Source organism: Lutjanus erythropterus, chromosome 6, assembly GCF_056507025.1.
Source record: "Lutjanus erythropterus isolate fLutEry1 chromosome 6, fLutEry1.hap2, whole genome shotgun sequence".
NCBI lineage: Eukaryota > Metazoa > Chordata > Actinopteri > Lutjaniformes > Lutjanidae > Lutjanus > Lutjanus erythropterus.
In genome coordinates, this window is record NC_139322.1 from 142,501 (window position 1) to 155,000 (window position 12,500).

The window sequence follows — 12,500 nt, forward strand, 5'->3', positions numbered from 1 at the left end:
CGTCACACACTGATTGGTTGAGTTAAAGCTCCAGAGCCAGTGGTTGGGCTGCTTGTGGCGCTGACACTGATGTTTACGGGAACATCTGGACAAAAGAAATAAAAACAACAAACATCATCCGGTGACTGACAGACAGGCAGACGGACACACAGACACACAGACAGACACATAGACAAACAGACAGGCAGACGGACAGACAGACACACAGACAGACACATAGACAAACAGACAGACAGACACACAGACAGACCAAAGGACAGACACACAGCAGAGATAGACTGACGGACAGATCTACCTTCCCTCCAGGACACACCAGCCACAGTACGGGTCTCTGACCGCGAGACAGGACTGACAGTCTGTCTGTCTCTCACATGAGGACACAGGAACCTTTGATAGCTGAGAGACAGACAGGAGACAGATACCATGTCAGTTTGTTTTCATCTTTATGGTTCTGATTGGAGAAAGGAAAAGAGAGACAGGTGGACAGAGAGACAGACAGGAGACTTGTCTCTCACCCTGCTGTTGGTTAAAACATAAACATGCTGTTGACTGTCGTCCAATAGGAGGTCAGCACCGACGCTGCTGCCGCTGTCCACCGTCAGGTTGCCGTACAGATCACCTGACCCATTAGAGTGCACCAACACCTGTGACACACAGACAGGTGAGTTATTGTGGACGGTGTTTATAAAGCTGGACAGTTCTGATCACATCTGAACAGCTGAAGCTCACTGATCACATGTCACCTACACAAACACCACAGAAGAAGAAGCTGAGACACAAAGGAGGAAGGTATTCCAGCTGTGTTGATCCAGATGTTTGTGTGTCCTGTCATGTTGTTAACAGAGGAGGACAGCTGGTGTCCAAAACTACAAACAACAACAGGACTTTTACACTGAAACATATTTCTGCAGCAGGAGCTTCATGTTCATGTTGTTTTGTCTAAATGTCCATCAGAAGTCAGTGAGTCTTTGTACTGTCTGACCCTACAGGGCCTCCGTAGTTTAGAGGCCATGTGCTGTTAAGTTATTAAGTACAAGATGAAAATATTCAGTGAAAAGGTGTTGGACAGCTGCTTGTCCCTCCTTCTTTGACCAAGTTGATATGTTGTATAAAACAGAAATAAAAACAGAATGCAAAGATCATGTTCAGCTTATATTCAGTGGATTTCAGCACAAAGACCAACAGTCCTGCTGTTCAAAGTGATAAACTTTGTTGGTTTTTTTATTAATATTCACTCGTTCTGATGTGATTTGATTTATGAGACGGTAAATGAAATTATGGCTGAGGGGTTGCAAAAAGCAGACACAATATTTTCTGTGTCAATTTACAAATCAGGAAATGGATGCAGAATAATATCCAGATTATATAAAAGCTTTCAGGATTCCTCAACCAGCCAACAGGTAAAAAATCAATGAGAAAGAGAGGAAGGAACGGTCATATCTGAAGATGAGTGGGGGGATTTATGCAAATCACAGTGGACAACTACATCATCATCATCATCATCATCATCATTATCATCATCATCACGCTGGTGGAGGGAATTCAGATGGAAAAATATCATGACTCACACTTTCATTACTCCTGCCCAGAAGAGATATCAAGGTGTTGGAGGTTATGTGGAACAGATGTAGGTATCATTATCATTTATTTTGGGTTTGCCCAAAAAATTACATCCTGCTGGAGGGAAATTCATAAATGTTTGAAAACAGTATTTTAAATCATGATTCCATTTGATGCTTTGACGATGTATAAACCAGACGCTCCAACATTAGAGGACTGGTTAAAAATTACTGATGAAATCCACACAGTGGAGACACTAAACCTTTTCTATAAAAATGCAAATAGAAAATGTAGGAGAATGTGGTCGAAATGGATTGAACCTGAGCAGACTTTCATACAGAAATGAGTGTGTGTGTGTGTGTGTGTGTGTGTGTGTGTGATTAAATATTAACAGGAAGAATCAAAGCTCTGCTGTTTACCTCATTGATGCTCTGAGGCAGGATTAGACCTCATTAACACACACACACACACACACACACACACACACTCACACACACACACACACACACACACACACACACACACACACACACACTCACACACACAGTAAATGTTTCAGGGCTGTCCTGGATCCTTACCCAGAGTGCACCTGGGGGACCAATAACCAATCAACAACAAGAGTCTGAGCACACTCCCCGATGACAACCCCCCCCCCCCCCCCCAACCCCTCCAAGCTAAACGGCTGTTAGTCATCACGCACACACACACACACACACACACACACACACACACACACACACACACACACAGAGTATCATTATGTCAGTGAGTGTGTTCTTGTTTTGTTCATGAAGAGCTGCAGGCTACAAGCTTCTGTTCACTGTGTGTGTGTGTGTGTGTGTGTGTGTGTGTGTGTGTGTGTGTGTGTGTGTGTGTGTGTGTGTGTGTTAACAGCTGATTTCGCTCAGAGACTCCAGTTTAACCAGAACAACCAGTACAGCCGCAGTGTGATGTGGAGCAGGTGTGTGTTAGAACACTGCCGAAGGGAACCTGGGGGGGGGGGGGGGGGGGGGGGGTATCCTGCAGGTCCAGACCAATGAAACAGAACAGTGAAAGAAGCTTCAACACTAAGCAGATTTGGTAAAAATCACAACAAATATCAATAGTTAGCTTAGCTTAGCATAGAGCCTGAAAACAGGGCAAACATTTAGTTTAGCTTAGCATTAGCAATAAAAACAGGGGAACATTTAGTTTAGCTTAGCATTAGCAATAAAAACAGGGGAACATTTAGTTTAGCTTAGCATTCGCAATAAAAACAGGGGAACATTTAGTTTAGCTTAGCATTAAAAATAAAAACAGGGGAACATTTAGTTTAGCTTAGCATTAAAAATAAAAACAGGGGAACATTTAGCTGATTTTCGGGCTGGTGGAGAATTGTTCGCTGTCATACTGTGAGTCACCACTGGGAGGAGCTGGAGGCTGAGCAGCAACATCCTGTCTGAGGATTTACTTGCCAAAGAGCTCAAACCAAAGAAGAAGACACCTGATACACACCAGGAATCATGGGAAACACTGGACCAGCTGTGTGTTGGTCAGATGGACTGTATGTAGAGGATATATACTACGTACTGATACACAGAGTACATATATACTGTACATATATATATATATACTGTGTGTAAATGAACTGTGTGTTGATGATGTCACCTTGCGCAGTCGTCCCTCTCTGTCACCCAGGAAAGCAATGGTGTGTCCCGCCTCTGTTGCTGTGGTGACAGCAGTCAGCTGGGTGTCGGAGGTGAAGGTGGGCGTGGCCGAGAGCGGCACAGCACTGGCGATGGGGTTCGGGGTGTGTTCCCCTCCACAGGGGTACTCTGAGAGAGAGTCCTTAAGTGTCAATGGAGAGAGAGAGACAGACATTACATCGTTATTATATCATAAACAGCTGCAACGATTAATTGATTGATTGGTTATGACACATGTTGACACACGTTTGAACCTATTTTTCAACTGTTTCTTATAACGATCATTTTCATTATCAATTAATCTGTTGTGTATGTGTGTGTGTGTGTGTGTGTGTGTGTGTGTGTGTGTGTGTGTGTGTGTGTGTGTGTGATATGTGGGTCAGATCTGTCCTGCCAGCTGTGTGTACCTCTGTGTGTGTTTGAGTGACAGCTGTCTGATGATAAATCCAGCTGCTGCAGATCACAGCTCTAATCTCCACACACACACACACACACACACACACACACACACACACACACAGAGTATTAAGGTCAGCAGAGAGACAGATGTGACCATCGACAGGTTCTTACCAAACCAGCTGCTAATCTATGATGTCATCACATGTAACCTGTGATGTCATCAGACATCCCACTTGGCTGCTGACTGACAGTGCAGAGATCAATCAAACTGATCGATCATCTAATGATGTGACTATTTAATGAGATCGTGTTCCTCTTGCAGTGTGGAGATGCCACAGCTGACCCCTGTGACCCTTGTGACCCCACATTCACTCAGTGCATGCTGGGAACAGCTCACAACAGACCAGTTTGACCAGTTCACAATATTCAGGACCTGAGCATCATGTTTGAAACTGAGCACACGCTTCAGACATGTTGAAAACTGAGCACACGCTTCAGACATGTTGAAAACTGAGCACACGCTTCAGACATGTTGAAAACTGACGTCATGATTTCATCTGTCTTCTGGTAAAATGGTTTGAAATTTCAACAAAGTAACACTTGTGGTACATTTTACCTAAATGTTCAAAAACACGTTTCATCTGTGTGTGTGTGTGTGTGTGTGTGTGTGTGTGCGTGTGTGCGTGTGTGTGTGTGTGTGTGTGTGTGTGTGCGCGTGTGTGTGTGTGTGCGTGTGTGTGTGTGTGTGTGTGTGTGTGTGCGCGTGTGTGTGTGTGTGCGTGTGTGTGTGTGTGTGTGTTCAGGTGTGTTTACCTTTGGTAGTTTAAGACATTTCGACGACACAGCGTACTCGATATAGGCCTCTTCCTGTCCGCTGCTGCCCCGCCCTCCCTCTGTGTAACACACTTCCTGTGCTTTCAGCAGCATGGCGTCCAGCTCCGCCATCCCATAAACACACAGCGCTGAGCGAGCGGTGGCGACAGGCGTAGATGCCTGTCCCGCTGCCATGATGATGAAGAGGGCCGCCTCACCTGAGTGGTTTCCTAACCACGCCCCCTGAGCCAGGTTGTATCCACCATGGCACAGCAGTGGCACCTCTACATATGAGTAGAAGCTGCGGTCGGAGACGCAGAGCCGCGAGGCGTACGTCCGGTACTCCTTCTTGTGCCACATGTCCCGCCGAGAGAACAGGAAGTACACATGGTTGCCATGGGCAACGGCCTTCACAAAGTGGTTGTTATACTCGGAGTAACTTCCTACGACGAGTTTCCCAAGCTCTTCCTCCTGAGAGAATGCCCGGCGAGGTGGAACCACCGGGAACAGACGCCTTGTTGTGATTGGTGGGATATCGCCGGGACCTTTACTAGTGTAGCCTCGCCCAACCAGCATCAAGCGCATGACGCCACCAGCCCCGCCCCCTTCCTGTTTGTTCTCAGTGGTGATCACCAGGCCGACGGTGGAGACTCGAGGGTCGTTGGCAGCGACGTACTGAGTGTCGACAGGATTAGACGTCTGATAGATGAGCTGAGAGATGTTGGTCAGACTCCTGCAGGACCATAGAAGAAGAAATCAGGCTATCATGCTATCGGGCTAACATGAAAATTTGTGACTCAATAAAGCACACAGGTACATACACCTGGACAGTGACATCATCACAGACTTGTGACATTACCTTTTGTCACAGATGCCCTGATAGAGTGAACCGCAAACGATCAGACTCCCGGGTTCCGCCCCCTGCCCCGCCTCCATCAGCAGCAGCTTGTTGTGGTTGTGAGTGGGCGTGGCCGAGGAGCAGTCCTGGGGGACAATGGGGGGGAGGCAATCTGGGGAGTCCAGGTGGGGGCCAGTCCTCACGTGTGACATCACCCCTAGGTCAGAGGTCAGCTGGTAGAGGTGGTCAACCCCCCCCACATAAAGACGACCCGCCCCCAGGTCCAAGACCAGGTGAGAGAGGGGGGCGCCCTGTAGCTCCACCCACCGCACCGAGGGGTCAGGGTTCACATCAGCTGAGTGAGAGGGAGGGGGAAGGAGGAGGAGGAGGGGGAGGAGGAGTGACGGGGGGATGGAGGAGGCCAACATGGCAGCTCCTCTTTACCTACGAAAGGAGAGACACAGAGAGAGACTCAGCAAGAGCAGCAGGTCTCTGACCGTTGGTTAAATGTCAGCTGAAACAGAGACTGAAACAGAGACTGACACAGAGACTGACACAGAGACTGACACAGAGACTGGAGGAGAGACTGAAACAGAGACTGACACAGAGACTGAAACAGAGACTGGAGGAGAGACTGAAACAGAGACTGAAACAGAGACTGACAGAGACTGACACAGAGACTGAAACAGAGACTGACACAGAGACTGAAACAGAGACTGAAACAGAGACTGACACAGAGACTGAAACAGAGACTGGAGGAGAGACTGAAACAGAGACTGACACAGAGACTGAAACAGAGACTGGAGGAGAGACTGAAACAGACTGAAACAGAGACTAAAGGAGAGACTGAAACAGAGACTGACAGAGACTGAAGGAGAGACTGAAACAGAGACTGAAGGAGAGACTGAAACAGAGACTGACAGAGACTGGAGGAGAGACTGACACAGAGACTGGAGGAGAGACTGAAACAGAGACTGAAACAGAGACTGAAACAGAGACTGGAGGAGAGACTGACACAGAGACTGACAGAGACTGGAGGAGAGACTGAAACAGAGACTGAAACAGAGACTGACACAGAGACTGGAGGAGAGACTGACACAGAGACTGGAGGAGAGACTGAAACAGAGACTGAAACAGAGACTGAAACAGAGACTGGAGGAGAGACTGAAACAGAGACTGACAGAGACTGGAGGGGAGACTGACACAGAGACTGGAGGAGAGACTGAAACAGAGACTGAAACAGAGACTGAAACAGAGACTGGAGGAGAGACTGAAACAGACTGAAACAGAGACTGGAGGAGAGACTGACACAGAGTCTGAAACAGAGACTGACACAGAGACTGACACAGAGACCCGAGGTCTGACTGATCCAACACACACAGCAGAGTGTTTCTGTCCAAGGACTCACTGCACTCTCAGAGCTTCTGTTCCTCTCTATAGGTCAAAGGTCAAACTGAGCAGTTTTATCATTGATCCACATTAATGTATGAATGTTCAGCATGAAGCAGATTTTAGAAATGTCACATGTTTCAGATGTAACTGACTTTAATTGTCTCATCATGAAGCATCTTTTTAAACCAACAAAAGAATCACCTTGAAGCCACAGAGAGAGATCAGTCTGAACGGGGCTGTGTGTTCATGTGTTTTTTAATTTTCTCTCCCAGCAGCAGATTTAGAGTCGAGCTTAACATCTCAGAGACACTCGGAGGGACATTTGTCTGTCTCATGTCTGGACCTGAAGGACCTGAGCAGGTGAAGCTCTCTGCTCTCGCTGCCTCTGAGCTCCTTCTCTTTCTCTCTGAAGTTATTAATAAAATATTTTGCTGCTTCACACTTTTCATCTGACGGTCAAACTGTAGTTGCCTGTAGTAACGTTGCCATGGCAACACACCCGTATCCACGGCAACACAATGAAATGACTTAAACCTCTGGTGGGTTTGGTTTATGACAGAGTGGAGACTGACTGGGTTTTTAAACTGGCGTCAAACTGGTTCCTTTACTCAGATTGTCCTGAATGAGTCCATTATCTGTCCTGTAGCGTCCCCTCAGGACAAAGTGCACATGTTGAGCTCCTCTGCTGTCCACCGCTGTAATTATCCTGTTAAACAGACTCAGCAGAACTCTGGTAATCTGACATGTGGTCTTCATCATGTTTGTCAGATCTTCAGGCCTGCGAGCTCTCAGAGAGCCTCAGGGTTCAACACTGGGACTCATCTTTTTTTTTTCATGTCAGCTTCATCTTGGTCACGCAGCTCGTCATCACCGCCGCATTTTAGCCATTTTAAACCAGAAAACACTCATCATGATTCAACCATCACAGACAGACGGTGCTGTACACCTCCACCGACCAGTTCAAGTTTATACGCCTCATATAAGATGTGTAGTGAAGACTTTCAAGGAATTTAAGAAAAGTGGACGTTATCACCATGGTGATGTGTGTGAGTCCAGTGAGAGACATGCTGTCTTCACTTACAGACTACTGTTACTGAACTGAACATTATGATGTCACAGCAAACTTGAACTTTGATCACCAAAATCGAATCAGTTCATCCTTGAGTCCAAGTGGTCATTTGTACCACGTTTGATAAAAATGATTTGAAGGTGTTCTTGAGTTCTCATGTTCAAAAGAACGTGATGGACATCCATCCATAAATACAACTTAAAAACATAATGTCTCTGTCCACAGCTGTCACTCGCATGAAGGTATACAAAAAATGTCAGAAAACTTTATTGTTCAGCCTCAGAGATCAGTTTACGGTGTAACACCTGCTCTAACAAAATCTTGTGTTGGAACAGCAGCTTTGCTTTTTTACACTGTAACAGTCTTCTGCCTTTTTTAAGAACAAAGGAACTGTGACAGTTATGAAGGGGGTGTGGCTAAAGTATACGCCAGTCCAGTGGTCCCTCCCACAAGACTCTGACTAATCAGTAATTAGTTTGGTCATGTGACGTGAAACATGACTTCCACTTCAAATTTCTGCATTTTAGGACAAAAATTGTGGATGTGGGAATTTTTCTGCACCAACCGACCAACCAGCTGATGAAGCAACTGACCAACTGATTGACCAACAAAGTTGCTGACCTACTAACTGTGGGGCAGCCTGTAGGGGGCAGCCTGTAGGGGGCAGCCTGTAGGGGGCAGTGTGGGGCAGCCTGTAGGGGGCAGTGTGGGGCAGCCTGTAGGGGGCAGTGTGGGGCAGCCTGTAGGGGGCAGCCTGTAGGGGGCAGCCTGTAGGGGGCAGTGTGGGGCAGCCTGTAGGGGGCAGCCTGTAGGGGGCAGCCTGTAGGGGGCAGCCTGTAGGGGGCAGTGTGGGGCAGCCTGTAGGGGGCAGTGTGGGGCAGCCTGTAGGGGGCAGCCTGTAGGGGGCAGCCTGTAGGGGGCAGTGTGGAGCAGCCTGTAGGGGGCAGCCTGTAGGGGGCAGCCTGTAGGGGGCTTTTTTATTTTTTACAGTTTCTCTCTCCTACAAAACACCATTCGTCTCTCTCACTGCTATTTAACTCATGCTTGCTCACCCTCTCTCCCTCCTGCTGTGTGTTGGTTCAGAGACGAACACTCACTGTTTAACTGGCCCAAGTGCATGCTGGGAAACACCCAGAGAGGCCTCAGGACACACACACACACACACACACACACACACACACACACACACACACACACACACACTATAATGCATTCCTGCTACAATATTTCCATGGTAATACTGAACATCCAAATGAACAACACACACAAATCCTGTCTGTCTGTCTGTCTGTCTGTTGGTCTGTCTGTCTGTCTGTCTGTCTGTCTGTCTGTCTGTTGGTCTGTCTGTCTGTCTGTTGGTCTGTCTGTCTGTCTGTCTGTCTGTCTGTCTGTTGGTCTGTCGGTCTGTCTGTTGGTCTGTCTGTCTGTCTGTCTGTCTGTCGGTCGGTCTGTCTGTCTGTCTGTCTGTCTGTTGGTCTGTCTGTCTGTCTGTCTGTCTGTCTGTTGGTCTGTCTGTCTGTCTGTCTGTTGGTCTGTCTGTCTGTCTGTCGGTCTGTCTGTCTGTCTGTCTGTCTGTCTGTCTGTCGGTCTGTCTGTCTGTCTGTCTGTCTGTCTGTCGGTCTGTCGGTCTGTCTGTCTGTCTGTCTGTCTGTCGGTTGGTCTGTCGGTCTGTCTGTCGGTCTGTCTGTCGGTCTGTCTGTCTGTCTGTCTGTCTGTCTGTCTGTTGGTCTGTCTGTCTGTCTGTCTGTTGGTCTGTCTGTTGGTCTGTCTGTCTGTCTGTCGGTCTGTCTGTCTGTCTGTCTGTCTGTCTGTCTGTCTGTCTGTCGGTCTGTCTGTCTGTCTGTCTGTCTGTCTGTCTGTCTGTTGGTCTGTCTGTCTGTCTGTCTGTTGGTCTGTCTGTTGGTCTGTCTGTCTGTCTGTCGGTCTGTCTGTCTGTCTGTCTGTCTGTCTGTCGGTCTGTCTGTCTGTCTGTTGGTCTGTCTGTCGGTCGGTCTGTCGGTCTGTCTGTCTGATGGAGAGGTGGGGCTTCATCTATAATTCATAGAGCTGATCACAGACAGACTTTTAAAACCTTTCCTTAAAACAAAAACCTTCAGTTCTGCTGCAGTAGAAACATGGAGATGTGAGAAACAGACGTGCTGCATGTGACGCCATAGACTGTGATGTCACTGCAGCCACACCCACTGAGGGACGGCGTCAGTGCTCAGCTTGCAAAAACACAAAAACATCTAAAATAATGAAGAGCTGTTGTGTGAAACTGACGACAGTTAAAGAAAAGCAAAGCGAAATGTATCGCTGCAGTCACAGAAACAGCTGGATTTGTTGTCAGCATGTTGAATTTCTGAAGTTTTTTACTGTAATGACTGATGTCAAGTATGAATTAAATATTTAGCACTGAACCTGTCACAGTTTTGTCAGCTGCAAAATAGGTCCAAACAAAGATGGCAACATGTGGAGCACAGACACGTTTGCATCTTTGTTTGGACCTATTTATTTATTAATTTATTTATCTATTTTTAATTACTATAATTATTTTCCAGGCCTTTCCTGTAATGATCAATCATCTCCTTGATTAATTGATTAGTTTTTCGGTCTATAAAATGTCAGAAAATCAGTCGATCGTGTCTTTAAATGACCAGGTCTCTGGGTTAATGGTAATAAATCAGTTCAGTTACAACCTGATACCAGATTACATGTAAGCAATACAACAATCAATAAAAACTGATCAACCAGACATTTACTCTTTGTCTGCTGTGTTTCTCTCTGACTTTCCAAGTTGGGGTGAATTTAAAATTTTCCAGATTACGTCGACACCACATGACACCAGATGATGTGATCACAGCTGGACCAATGAAAACCACTGAAAACACACAGGTGTGTCAAGGTGAGTGTGACCACAGCAGAAGATTTGACTGAATGCTGCTGTTGTTCATGTATTAAACATCAACACTTCAAAAGTAACTAAAGAGTAGTTTTTGACCAGAATACTTTGTATATTTACTTTTTAAAAATCAGGAGTTTTACTTGTATATTTCTGTATATTTCTGTATATTTCTGTAATGTAACATTTCCAGGACTCTTGACATCACAGTTCTCGTTTATTTTTATTTGTATTTTATGACTGAGAGTCGATATGTTTCTGTTTTATTTGAAGTTTGGCCTGTTTTGTATTTATCTGTACATCAAATGGTGTTTCTGTACATTTGAATGTAAACGTTTGTTTCCTGCATATATGGAGCCTGTTTGAGCTGAACTGATGTGAATAGAGAGGAGAGGTTATAGGAAGGACAGAAGAGAGATGAGAGACAGAAAGAGAGGTAGAAAGACAGACGGGTGGGGTACAGAGGGAGGGTGGAGGGTTTCTGCAGAGCTGCTGGAGGCGACGGAGCATTAAAGTCAAAAATGAGGAAAAAGACTCAGAGAGAAAATAAATTCATGTTTCTTCTGCTGAATTCAGATCAGCTCTGCATGTCTGTGTCTCTGTCTGTCTGTGTCTGTCTGTCTGTGTTTCTGTCTGTCTGTGTCTCTGTCTGTCTCTGCCTGTCTGTGTCTCTGTCTGTGTCTCTGTCTGTGTGTGTGTGTCAGTCTGTGTCTCTGTCTGTGTCTCTGTCTGTCTGTGTCTGTCTGTGTTTCTGTCTGTCTGTGTCTCTGTCTGTGTCTCTCTGTCGGTCTGTGTCTATGTCTGTGTCTCTGTCTGTCTGTGTCTGTGTCTCTGCCTGTGTCTCTGTCTATCTGTGTCTCTGCCTGTGTCTCTGTCTGTGTCTCTGTCTGTCTGTGTCTGTCTGTGTTTCTGTCTGTCTGTGTCTCTGTGTGTGTCTCTCTGTCTGTCTGTGTCTCTGCCTGTCTGTGTCTCTGCCTGTCTGTGTCTCTGTCTGTGTCTCTGCCTGTGTCTCTGTCTGTGTCTCTGCCTGTCTGTGTCTCTGTCTGTGTCTCTGCCTGTGTCTCTGTCTGTCTCTGCATGTCTGTGTCTCTGTCTGTCTCTGACTGTCTGTGTCTGCCTGTCTGTGTCTCTGTCTGTGTCTCTGTCTGTCTCTGTCTCTGTCTGTCTGTGTCTCTGTCTGTGTCTCTGTCTGTCAACTTCAAGGTCTTCTGAAACACGTCAGTCAACTTTAAGAGCTTCTATTGGACGGGTTCTCCTTCAAAGACAGCTGCAGCCTCTCCAAGGACCCCTGGAACGTCCTCTGTGAGAACCTCCTTAATGACCACTGGAACTTCATCAAAGATCACAAGAACCTAGAACCCTTTCAAAGAACTCTGGTATCATCTGAAGGACACACTGGGGACACAAATCATGGACGTCATGTCCTCCAGGCTAAAGAGGAAAATCCAGACTGTCCCAGACGTCCCTGCTTATTTCAGAGACACGATGCCAAGACAGATTGTGTCCAACTGAAAAAGTTTTTGCAGATCATCAGAATTAATGAATGAATCTTGTCATAATCTGACTGAGGTCCAAACATGTGAAACGGGTGGAGCACGCCGACGCCGACGCCGACGCCGACACAGACGCCGACGCCGACGCACCTTTTTCTCGTGATCAATCTGACAGTAATTTTTCCAACCATCAGTTCGTTGTTTGGTCCATAAAATGTCAGAAAATATTGCAAAAAGTCCAAAATGATGTCCTCAAATGTCTTGTTTTTGAAAAGTTCCACACCGTGTTTTTTTTGTCTTTAGTTGCTCCTGTCACATCAGAATGACTGTATATTAACAAAAACAATAAAGTTCATCAGTTTGAACGTTA

General features: G+C 46.4%; 1 protein-coding gene across 1 annotated transcript in view; it reads right to left on the reverse strand.

Annotated features, from left to right (window-relative positions):
• plxnb3 (plexin B3) overlaps positions 1 to 12,500 on the reverse strand; it is a 52,658-nt gene that overhangs the window by 23,661 nt on the left and 16,497 nt on the right. Inside the window, exons 2-7 of the mRNA XM_084720096.1 lie at positions 5,317 to 5,739; positions 4,458 to 5,190; positions 3,208 to 3,387; positions 516 to 644; positions 296 to 396; positions 1 to 85 (exon numbers count right to left, since the gene is read on the reverse strand). The exon at positions 1 to 85 is cut by the window's left edge and continues 48 nt beyond it. Coding sequence (XP_084576222.1) covers positions 1 to 85; positions 296 to 396; positions 516 to 644; positions 3,208 to 3,387; positions 4,458 to 5,190; positions 5,317 to 5,723 — 1,635 coding nt within the window. The 5' untranslated portion in view covers positions 5,724 to 5,739. The remainder of the gene's footprint in view (positions 86 to 295; positions 397 to 515; positions 645 to 3,207; positions 3,388 to 4,457; positions 5,191 to 5,316; positions 5,740 to 12,500) is intronic.